The sequence below is a fragment of the Notamacropus eugenii genome, chromosome 5, assembly GCF_028372415.1.
Source record: "Notamacropus eugenii isolate mMacEug1 chromosome 5, mMacEug1.pri_v2, whole genome shotgun sequence".
NCBI lineage: Eukaryota > Metazoa > Chordata > Mammalia > Diprotodontia > Macropodidae > Notamacropus > Notamacropus eugenii.
The window spans coordinates 191866518-191879340 of record NC_092876.1 but is presented as its reverse complement, the minus strand read 5'-3'; the positions used below and the strand labels follow the sequence as shown (position 1 = coordinate 191879340).

General features: G+C 37.1%; 1 protein-coding gene across 1 annotated transcript in view; it reads left to right on the top strand.

Moving 5' to 3' along the window:
- The window catches only part of MIPEP (mitochondrial intermediate peptidase), a 196320-nt gene that overhangs the window by 147296 nt on the left and 36201 nt on the right, over nucleotides 1-12823 (top strand). Inside the window, exon 18 of the mRNA XM_072611732.1 lies at nucleotides 4136-4209. Within this exon, the coding sequence (XP_072467833.1) occupies nucleotides 4136-4209 (74 nt within the window). The remainder of the gene's footprint in view (nucleotides 1-4135; nucleotides 4210-12823) is intronic.

Genomic DNA, 12823 nt, shown 5'->3' with positions numbered 1-12823 from the left:
CATCCAGTATACTTTGTTTAGAATTCCTATCATAGTAAATTCTTAAGGTAGGAGTTTTGCTCTTCAAAATATGAACTTCATTTCTATGGAAAATTAACTTACCTCATTCTCTGGTAATTATGGATGAATGAGGACTTCCACTTAATTTTGGAAATTAAATTTCAGTGACTGTAGTGCTAGCCAAAAGGAAGCTCAGCACAACTCCTTCCTACTTTTCTTTATGAAGTTGTATACTGCCCTCCCTCTGCGTCTTCTCTGCAATTTGGTGCTAGTTTGAAGTTAGTTAACCCACAGAGCATTGAACTTGGGGTCAAGAGGCCTGGTTATGAATCCCATCTCTTACCTTTACTAGCTGGTTGAACTTGAGCAAGTCACTTAATAGCTTTATCTTCCTTACCTGTAAAATGGGGACAGTAATACTAGCTGGCATTTTATGTAGCACTTTACAAATATTTTCTCAATCCTCACAAGAACTGGGGAGGTAGGTGCTATTATTATCCTTCATTTTGTATTATGCTAAGTGCTTTACAAATATTATTTCAATTGATCCTCACAACGAACCTTGTGAAATAAGTACTACTGAAGTCCTCATGTTGTAGTTGAAGAAACTGAGGCAAACAGGTTAAATAATTTACCTAGGGTCACATAGCTACTGAGTGTCTGAGGCCAGATTTGAATTCAGGTCTTCCTGACTCCAAGCTCACATACTCTTATCTGCTGTGCCACTTAGCTACCCATCGCCTTACTACAGTATGCTGCTCTTTACATAACTGCATAATTTTGTCAGTTTTGCACATTTCTATTTGGGGTTCTTAGGGATAGAGCTGTGGTACCATTAAGCTTAGCTAAGGAGATAGGTACCAGGTAGCTAAGTAGATGGATACCTAGAGTTGGGAAATACCAGTCCCATTTTCCAGAAAATGTTGAAAAAATACCAGATAGAGTAAAACATTAGGAAAGAGATTTTCTTTTGATGATGAGAATTGACCACCCAGCGATGATTTCTTTTTTTAACCAAAGCTTGTAATGTACCACGTTAGAGGTGATCTTCTTTCATCACAATGATACTGAAGCATACAATGGGTTTCCAAGAGAGAAAGGGAAGGCAGTAACAAAAGGTGGGAAGGTTTAAGAAAACATTTTTGCCTAAGACTAGTGGTCTTACTTTTAAGTTCTCCCTTTAAACAGTCTTAAGGTTGCACCTGAAGAGGAATTGACCACAGTTACAGCATACCACAGTTATGACCTAGTACCATAACCATTGCTAATGTTCTTAAAATTCCTAGCTTCTTTCAAAGCTCAGTTCAAATACAACCTCCTCCATAAGGCCTTTCCAGATTCAGTTACTAATCCTTCCCCCTTACTCCTACCAATTGCTTTATATTTCTTTTGTGTATATTTTGCATAGATCTACATGTATACTTGTTATCTACCCCTTAGAATGTAAGCTTCTTTAGGGCAGGGATAATTTGATTATTGTCCTCGCATGCTTACATTCTAGCTTAGTATCTGGCACAGAATAGCTGCTTAATAAATTCTTTTGTTTGATTGTTTAAAATGTATTATTTCCCTGTTAAGTATTCCTTCCTAGAGGAACTTTCTGATCTCCTACAATAACATATTTCCTAACTGCCTTAAGTGGGGGGAAGGAAGAGAAGGAAGAAGAGGAAATTTGGATAGTGCTTTACAGTTTTCAAAACATTTTTTGTTTTGATTATTTCACTTAATTCTCACAACTTATCAGGTGGCAAGGGAGGTCCAGTTACAGATAAGAAAACTGAGGCTCAGAGAAGTGTCAGTGGCAGATCTGGAAATCAAATGGAAGTTTTCTGATTCCTAAACTAGGAATCTTTGTTACATTACACCACATTTTTCTCAGAGAATTCACTGCAACTTCAGATTGTGTTTTCTTCCACATTCCATGACCCTTTATCCAAATTCATTGACCAAAACTTTTTTTAATGTATTACACGAACTTGATTTAACATAATGTTAAAATGTGTTCATGGTTTGCCACCAGCATGTTTATTTTCTATATACTCCTTTGCAGACTGCAACCAGATGTCTTGTTTGTCTCATTTTGTTATTTTCAAAGCATTTAAAGCCATAATTTGACTACAAAAGATAAACTTTTGGAGATGCAACTCAAAACAGCTGGGAGATATCCTTTTGATATAAAATAGGGAGAAGAAAATTTTCTAATCTAAAGAAAGAGGTTACTAAAATTTGCCTTCCAGTGAATATGTGCTGTTCCTTTGCTGATGCTTATTCTGTTTCTCTCTGATATGATGCTTAGCTACATGCTTATTAATAGTGTCAAACTAAGTGCTTTTGTAATACATATATAATGTGAATATGTGGTCTCATCAGAAACACAACACACTACCACATTTCAAGTTTGGAGTTCCAAGAGTCTTTATTGCCTCTGTTGTTCCCAAAGGCCACAAGCTAGGTAAGTGAAGAACTACATCCAGCAAAGAGCTTGTGGGAGATTTGACCAGGAAAGGCAATGGAAGCTCAAGCCCAATAGTCCTAGGTGCATCCCCAGTATTTCCTGAACTGTACTTCTGCTGCTGTCACTAACTGCAAATGCATATCTCTCCATTACCTGCTGAAAGCTGCAACTTTTTTCTCCTCCTACCTCCTCCATGCCTTAGCCTGTCCTCCCTTCAGGGCCTTCTCACAAGCCCAGAATGTTCTTCCCCTTTACCTCAGCCTCTTAGAATCCCCTGTTCTCTTTAAGGCAAGGGTTCTTAACCATTTTTGTTTTGGGCCCCTGTGGTACCCTGGTTAAGCCTATGGATTCCTCTCAGAATTATATTCTTAAATGTACAAAATGCAAAGTACTGCAGAGAAGACTAATCATAGTGAATTACTATCGTTAAGTTATTTAAGAAACAAAACAAGTTCATTAGCTCCAGCATAAGAACCTTGCCTTAAGTGTTACATCTTTTCAAGTCTTGTCCTTTTTACCTTAATTGTTAGTATTTGCCCACATCCCACAATGACTTTGTATTTACTCTGTATATATTTGAGATATATTTACTTTTGTATGTATCATTTTTTATAGTAAAATATAAGCCTTTTGAAAGTTAAGACCTGTTCCATTTTTTTATTTATATTGCCAGGGTCCAAGACAATGCCTGGCATAGTGTAGACTTTTAAGAGATGATTGTTGAATTAACAAAAAGTTGCTAGAATATGTATCTTGTAAGTCTTGCCACACTCTGTCCTTGTTGCCTAACTTGAGTAGAACTTTATGACTGGGGGCCTTGCTTTACAGACCACTTAGCCTATAAGGCTAAATAAATGTTAAAATATTACACTGAAGGCATTGGTTTTAAAAGTTAACAAAGTGAATCAAGCAGTTCAGTTTTGCTTTTTCAACTCTGTCATTCAGAGTCCTTAACCTCACTCCACCCCCCCCACCCCCACCCCCTTACAAAACAAGGTGATTATTGGCTCTCCTTTGAACCACATTTTCATTAACTGGAAGAATTTTCATCTCTAAGAATTTTACGAACACAGATTCATACCTTTTTAAAGGATATATTGTATTATGTGGAAGTTTGTAGTTTGTTGTATTTTTCCTTTTGATGGTGCATCCTCCATTACAGTCATAGTGTGGAGGGGACCTATGTTCTCAAAGGCAATGCAAGCGGAGCAAAGTTCCTGCAGATACCACCAAGCTAGAAAGGGTTCTGAGTATCTACCTAACAATCATATTTCTATCGTGGCCAGGTTCAGGGAGGCTCATTACAAGAAGGTTACCTGGTGAATTTTTTGGCCATAACAAGTCATAACAGCACCTATTAAGACATGGAGTGGTTGCGATCTACATTGATAGAGTAATTAAAAGTCTGTTGTCAATTGAATGTTATTCATGAAAGATAATGCATGGCAGACAAAATAAATTTTTAATATGTACTGCATTTGGATTTATTTATTTTGATATAATTGAAAATCTGAATTGGATTTTTAGAAACGGGAAAAGAATGAAGACAGGAATTGTCTCAAGGTGTCTCAAAGTAAATATTACTTGTCAGTTCATTTGGGAAACTTGAGACAGCTGTGACTGGAAACTGAACATGTTACAAATGCAGGTGGCTGTAACCTTATTTGTCTGTCCCTCCAGGGCTATGGGGGAACGCTATCGAAGGGAGATGCTGGCGCATGGTGGTGGCAAAGAGCCCATGCTCATGGTTCAAGGTAAAATAAAATTAAGATTATTTCATTTCCTTGATCTTTTCCTTTTTAAATAAGTTTATACATTTTGGCAGGCCATCAACACTTGGGATTCCATTGAACTAAAAATCTTATAACCTATTCTTAGGTCAAATCTTTCACTTAATCAAGGTTTCAGAGTTGTTTGACATCAATTGAGTTTATACACAATTGGAATTATTATGGTAGGGCTTTAACATACAAAAAAAAAGAAGAAAACAATATCACTAGTCAAGAGTTGTGTTTTATAACTTGTGCTAGATTTTATCTAAAGACAGAAAGCAAGGTCATATTGCAATTCTTTTAAAAATTAGAAAAAGTTTATATGAAGTATCTTATGGAGAGTGATTTTATAAATATGTTTGTAACTGACCTTGTACCACCATCATGAATACCTGTTTTCTTCACCCATCTTTTTTTTTTCTAAAATTACTAATGATTTTGTTGGGTGCTTTGTTCTTTATGTACAGGCTATATAAAAGCCCAATTAAACTTTTTTCTCCCTTGGATTGAAAGAGGCATATTAAACTTATGTGCATGACTGTTAGTAGTATTCATTTAGATGCTAGGAAAAAACTCATTTTTTTTCTCTCAATTTCACTACCATTTAGGAAACCGTATTGAATTTTTGCAAAATTGTGTGTGATTTAAAAATATACATGCTTAAGACTCAACTATTCCAGCGGATCTGTGATCTAATCAACTTTGGTGCAGCCTGTCTATGCCTGCCCCTGTGTAACACTTTTCTGTATCCTCTCAGAAGTGTGCTACTGGGAGCCCATCCAATATGCTGGACCTTCCTGGCTTTCTAGTGATGTTACAAGAATATGAGTAGAGTACTTGCTATCCTTGGGGCTGTTCACTGCCATCCTTTTCCCTCACAATATAGAACCAGCATATTTTCTCTTCTCATCATATGTTTACCGTATGACATCTTTTATTCCTGTTCTTCAAAGTTCCCCACTGATAATATTGTACAGAGTGCTCATACCCATATCCCTCTCCTTTACCCTCTTTGTGATAGCGATTTTCAGTTCTTTGGAAACAATTATGTCCCATGTTTTGCTATCATACAATGAAATATACAATTTGAAAAATGGTGATTTAGAATCCAGTAGTTCACACGGGCTTGTTAAACAAAAAAGCTCTTTGTTTGCAATATATTTTTATAGCAAAAGCTTTAATATTGCATGTTTGTCAGAAATCCCTCAACACTAAATTATACTGTTTCCCCATTGGAAATTTAGAACATAATTAAAACTTCTTATGGCATACTATAATGCTTACTTTGACTTTAAATTTGCTATTTTTACAATAATACATTGAGAACTAGAGCTTCAGTCTTAAGTCTTATAAATTATGTTGCTTAAAATTAGCTGTTATTGCCCTAATGTGTTGTAAAATCTCTCACGATAATCACTCTGAATGTCTTATTTGTCAGTTATAGAATATAGAAATAGCAGAGTATATAGTATATAGAAATATAAATAGCAATAAAATTGAAGGCACATTCCAATTTCATCTATATCTTTTCTAATTTGAATGCCATTCTAAAAATCTCCTTATAATTATACTTGTTTTTCTTCTAATACTATTCACTTTTAGACTGTGAGATGGAGTTTAGTTTAAAATGTAGTGGCCCTTGCAACTTTTTTTACTTCTGACTCTCTGCCTCTCTCGCCTTGATCCCTTCCCTAAGGCACTATTAATTATAATAGATAATTAAGTTTCTGTGCCTTTGAATCCCTCGAGGTTTTTTGGTTTGTTTAAGTGCACTGACTCTTATTCTGTTGAAATCAAGTCAATGCAGCTCTGAGAAAATTATTTCAGTAGGTAGATTCTCAGTTTGTTCCCATTGAACTTGTAGCATTTCTTGCACAGCATCAGAAGTGATATTCTACAAGCCAGATAATGAGTTATGTTACCTCTGCTGTAATCTTAACTTTAATGCTCATTTGTGTTTCTGCTTGGGTAAATAACATAAGCTCTTTGTGAACTGAGTATTTCCTCTTATAAAATTTTTAAGAAGTTTTAGTATGAATGGAATAATTTTAAAAATAATTCTTATCATCATATCAAGCAAAATATAACTTTTTGCTTTTTTCCACCTTTTGGAGAAACTTTTTTCTGCTACTTGTAATAAGTGAAAATTTTAATTTGCCAACTACCATTACTCTACACCAGATCAGATTGCTTTATGTGCAAATTATATGTATTTTGTAGTATTTGACATTTTTTTCTGATGATTAGATAAGTTGTAAGGATTAGATTTGGTTATCCCTTAGCACATGTATTTGTGGTTTTTCCAAAGTATTTTAGACATTTTTAGCATGTTAAAGTGGAATCCTTTCTCTAATGCTGTGTGATATTGGGCTTGTTATTTTAAACTTCCCTGTAACATGAACTTAATCTTGCTAATTAGAATATTCATGAGGAATTAATTAATGGTATATGTTACTAAGTTTACATTTAGGAAGTTCTCAATAATTTACTAAGTGCTTTCTTCACAACTTTGTTAGATGAGTAATAAGCAATTATTTTTATCTCCATTTTTACAGAAGGAAACAGAAAGGTGGTAAGTTGACCAAAGTTGTTTAGCTAAGAAATGACAGAGCTCAGACGTGAACTCTTAACTTGTGATTCCAAGTACTTGTTCTTTCTTGTACTTCGTGCAGTCTTAATGCTTATTAGATAGGTGCCAAATAGCAATAGCATCTGTCTGTTTCCTTATTGCCACCTCCCTTGTCCCATCTCCAGAAATAGATCTGCCTGCCACTTTCACTGTGAATGCTTCCTCCATAGTTAACAAATTTGCTTATCATCTGAAACCTTTTCCTTTTTCACTGCCACCATTTTCTGGTTCTCACTGAGACTTGGTTTCTTTCTGATCACACTGCTACCCTTCTAGTATTGGTTGCACTTTCACTTACAGGCAGCAACTTCCTAGTCATGGTGGAGTAATCAGAATACTCTTGGCTTCCCACAGACCCTTCCAGACTGCCTTGCTACAACTAACCCTTTGAGGTTCATTTAAACCTAATCAAGAGACTGGTTGCTGTTACCTCCTGATTCCTAGGAAACTGTTCCTCAGTGATTTCGGTGCTTAACTCACAGTCTTTCTCTTGGCCCAGTTACTGCTCTCACACTAGGACACTAAAACATGTATATTAATACTCCCTCAAATACCTTAACTTAACCCAGGGGTGGGAAACCTGTAGCCTTAAGGTCACAGTTGGCCTTCTAGGTGCTCAGGTGTGGCCCTTTGACTGAATCCAAACTTCACAAAACAAATTGTTCAGTCAAAGACTGAACTTTGACTGAAAAGTTAAAGACACTTCAGGATCTACAGGCGAATTTGTGTGTGGCCTTGAGGCCACAGGTTCCCCACCCCTGAACCAGTTCCTCAATCTATTTAATTCCTATGGCCTATTCCTTAACAATACCTCAACTACATTTAGAGATAATCTTGATCTTTGCCTCCTAATGTTATACTTCCATGGTTGCGAATTCCAAAATTCCTTTAGTCATGATTTTTTTTCATTCTGTCTTTTCCTCTGTTCTCACCTGTGTCTTCAATGTGATACCCAAAGCAGCTGCTATGAATATGCATATGTATTTCCAGGGTTGAATTGCAGAATATAACAAACTCTTCCTTAAAGATGAAACCAAGATATTTATCCAGATACCAGAAAGCCAGTTCTACCATGGTAGCTAAGAAGTTTATACACCTCACCAATCCAGGGAGCACCCTACATTCCCAAACCTTCTCTCTGTTCCGCCACAAACAAGCCCCTCTAGGGAGAATTCCTCCCTCTCCCTCTCTCTGTCACATTAGCTGCTCTGCCTCAGCTCTGCCTTGCTCTCTCCCAATTCTGCCTCATTCTCACTTCCTGCTCCACCCTTTTTGCAAGTGCCTCCCACCATGGAATCCATGTGACTCGGGCTCCATCACAGCAGTCAGCTGGGCCTGAGCTCAAAGCTGGTCACATAGGCCTTTTAATGAGTGGGAAAGATCTTCCCATTCCATTAACATTACACCACCCTAACTCTTCTTTATCCTTAAAGTAACCTCCAGTCCCTCCTCTTTCACAACTGGATGGTATGTTGGATAGAGCACTGGGCCTCGAGTCAAGATGATTAGTTGAGATCCAGGTTTAAACATTACTATCTGTGTGACCCTTGACAAGTCAACTTCTTGTTGTTTGCTCATTCTCAGTTGTGTCCAGCTCTTCATGACTGCATTTGTGGTTTTCTTGGCAAAGATACTGGAGTGATTTGCTATTTCCTTGTCCATCTCATTTTTCAGATGAGGAAACTGAGGCAAAGAGGGTTTAAATAACTTACAGCTAGTAAGTGTCTGATGCCAGATTTGAACTCAGGAAGATGAGTCTTCCTGACTTCAGGTCTGGTCTCACTTAATCTTTATCTGCCTCATTTTCGTCAATTGGAAAATGGAGAAATTAATAGCATCTGCCTCACAAAGTTATTGTGAGAATCAAATGAGATAATACTTGTAAAAATACTTAGGATGTTGCCTGACACACAGTAGTACTTAAATATTTATATACCTTTCCCTCTTTCCCAAGGTTCACCCCTTCATTGGCTACAATCTCCTCCCTTACCTATCTCAAACCTTTGGTGAATCTGTTGAAGTTTACACTATCCTCTATACCAGTGGTGTCAAACTCTAATAGAAACATATCCCTGCAGCCCACTGGAGTTTTGTGGACTTCGTGAGTTTGACACCTTTGCTCTGTACTCATATCTCTTGCCCCTTTATGCTGTATTACTGATCATGGCTTGCCAGGTCCCAACCTTGGATTACTCCTACCATCAGCCACTTTTACTCCTGTTCATGAGTTGCTAAAGAGAAATAGAGAATATTGGGAAACATGCTGATTGAATCCACTGTAAATTCATGTTACATCATCTGAGTGATGTCCTCATGGATGCAAGGCAGTCCTTTTGCACTGCCCTAATCAATCAGTTTAACATCTCACAACATTGGCTATTCTAAACCTTTATATCCCTTCTCAAGCTTCGAATTATGCCCCTTCTCACAACTCCTCAGTTGAGGACATTGCCTTCTACCTAACTGAAAAAAATAGAGGCTATTCACTGAGAGCTCCCTTTTCTCTTCATTTCATCTAACTTGAATATTTTCCCCCACTGTTTTCTCCTTCATCTTTTCAGAAGAGTTAAGCCTTTTCTCTCTATAGTGTATCACTTAGTGATCTCATTGGTTCCTCTGGGTTTAATTATCATCTCTGTACAGATTCATCTCAGATCGTTTTATCCAGCCATATCTTTCTCCTGACCTTTCTGTCTCTCATTAATTGTAAAGGGTACCACCATCCTCCCAATTATCTGGGGTTATCATACTTGACTCCTTACTCTTATTCATGGGATATATATTCATATCTTGAAGTCTTACTATTTCTACCTTTACATCTCTCCTCTCTTTCCCCTTCTCTTCATTTACACAGCCATCACTGTGATATAGGCTCTCATCACCTAGACTGTTACAGTAGCCTTCTGGATTATTTCCCTGCCTCATGTCTTTGCACACTAGCACATTCTTTACTCAGCTGCACCTCATCTAAAAAAATCTCCCTGTTACCTCCAGGATCAAGTATGAAATCCTTTCTTTACTTTTTAAAAACCTTCACAAGTTGGCTTCTTCCTACCTCGTTAGTCTTCTTATACTTTCATTTCCTACATGTTCTCTTTGATTCAGCAATATTAACCATCTCTCTGTTCCTCTAACTGGACATGTTATCTCCAGATTCTATGCCTTTTCACTAGCCTTTCCTGTGCCTGGAATGTTCACCCTCATTCCTACCCCCAGCCCCAGTTTCCATGGCTTCCTTTAAAACTTAGCTCAAATCCCACCTTAGACAACAAGGCTTTTCTGGTTTCTCCAACTGCTAAGGCCTTCTTTCTAAGATTACCTCCCAGTTTTATTCTTCATGGTATCCCAAAAGTCTTAGGGCAGTTTGAAACTGTTAAAGTTGTTTATATTTTGTATGTAGGTAGGTGCTTTTGTTTTACATTTCTTTGTTTTCCCTGTACTTAGCATAATGCTTGGCCCATAATATGGACTTAATAAATGCTTGTTGATAATGAGATGATAACATCTAAGTACTTAAGTGAAAAGTCAATTGAATTGCCCAGGAAATAAATAACTAAGCAATAGTATAGTATTGCTTAGAAGAGAATTTTAGAAAAATTAGATATGATAGATCCCTAATCATTAAGAACGGAAAGGAGTATGCATATTTTTTAGCTGCTCATGGCAGCATTGCAAATAATTGACTATGTACTGGGGCAAAAGAACTTAATGAGAAAATGCAAAAAAGCAGAAATATCAAATGCAATTTGTACTGACCAGAAATACCCTAAAAATTATAATCAATAAATATTCTTTGAGAAAAGGAGTCAAATGTGAATAGAAAATAAATCATCTGATCTTACAGAATCATTGGTCAGAGAACAGATCACAAAGACAATAAATGATTTCATCAAACAAAATGATAACAATAAGACAACTTGTTGAAATTTTGGGGATATAGCCAAAGCAGCCCTAAGGGGAAATTTTATATCTCTTTCAGCAGCAAAAGAGAGATCTGTGAGTGCTAATTAAAAAAGCAACAAATCAAAAACACCAAAATATAAATTCTGAAAATTAGAAAAGATATTACAAAATTGAAAGTCAAAAAAACCTCCCCTCATTGAATTAAGCTTAAAAAAACTGACTAATTATATAAATCATTAACCAATCTGAGTAAAAAGAGAGAAAACTCAAACTTCAGATATCTGAACTGAAAAAATTTTAAATGAAGAAGAAATAAAGGAAGTTATTTTAAAATTTATATGCAATATGCCTTGAAAACTAATAACAAAAAATTCACAAAAAATGTAAAATACCCAGATTAGGAGAATAAGAAACAGAAAATACAAACAACTCAATCTCAGAAAAAAGAAATTGAACAGACCATAAATGAACTCTCAAAAGAAAAAATGACCAGATTTAAAAGAAATTCTATCATATATTTAAAGAACAATTCCAATACCACACAAACTGCAAAAAATAGGAAGAGAAGAGAATCTGGCAAACTCCTGCAAAACCAGGGAGAAACAAAGCAGAGATAGAAAATAAAAGTTCCAGGAGGAGTTACTCAATCAGAAACTTAGAAAGGTGGAAGCTGTTTCCAGTGTGTGAAGGAAGTAACACATAAAAGTGAAAATTAAGGTGGGAAAAGTTAAAGGAGGATAAGGTTCTATAGTCCAGAGGAAGTCAGGAATAGGCCCTTGCAGAGGGTAGATTCATAGTAAGTGAACTTGCAGGTTGTGTATAAGTGTGGGGGGTGGGGAGTGATGAGAGAAAGAGAGGGAGGGAGAGAGGGAGGGAGGGGAGGGAGAGGAATAGGTTATTCTAGGACAAAGGAGGCCCCAGGCACTGAGGGAAGTTTCAAGATGAAACTTGATTGAAGTTTATCTACTGGTTCTTTATCTACTGCCTATAAACATGACCATGTCTCTCCCATCCTTAAAAAAACCCCTACTTGATTCTTGTGTCCCTGCTAACTGTCATCCCTTTTCTCTTCTGCCTTTTGTGGCTAGCCTCCTTGAGAAGGCTGTCTACCATAGGCACCTCTACTTCTTCTCTTCTTTCTCTCTTCTTACCTCTACAATCTGGCTTCCAGTCTCATCATTCAACCATAGTTATTCTTTCCAAAGTTAACAGTGATCTCTAAATTGTCAGATGCCATGGCCTTTTCTCAGTCCTCATCCATTTTTGACCTCTTTGCCTCTTTTGACACTGTTGATCAACTTCTCCTTAGGTTTTCAGGATGCCATTTTCTCCTGATTCTCCCCTTCCTGATCATTCTTCAGTCTCCTTCGTTGAATCTCTATCCAGTTTGTTCCCCCTAAGCAAGGGTGCCCTACAAGGTTCTATCCTTACTCTTCTCTTCTCCCTCTATGTTTATTTGGTGATTTCATCAGTTCCCATGAATTTCTCATCTTTATTCTGATGATTCTCAGATCTACCTATCTTGCCCTAATCTCTCTGCTAACCTGCAATCTCACATTTCCAACTGCCTTTCAGACATTTTGATATGCATGTCCTGTAGACATTCTTAAACTCAATATGTTATGTTGCCAAGGCAATAATCATGGCACCAAAGGTGATTGAATATGCCAGTGTAGTGCTGAATTGCAAAGTGTAACAGATTCTCTCTATAGAAAGCAGAAGAAAAACATTTATTTAGACACCAGAAAGCCACATCCATCATAATAACCAAGAAATCTGTACAGATTAGCACTGCAGGGGACAATGCCATTCCCAACCTTGCCCCCTCCCTTCCCACAAGCAAATACTCGCAACACTAATTGTGTCTGCCTCTGTCCTCTCTCCTCTGCCCTAACTGCTCTCACCAACTTCCTCCCAGCTCTGCTCCATCCTTCCTGTTTCATCTGTTCGACAAACTCCTCCTACCACATGTGACGTAGGCTTTCATGTGATTTAAACAGGTCACAAGGGCCTAATAACAGGTGGGAAAGATCCATTAAGCAAAACTGCATTAACAGTACAGAT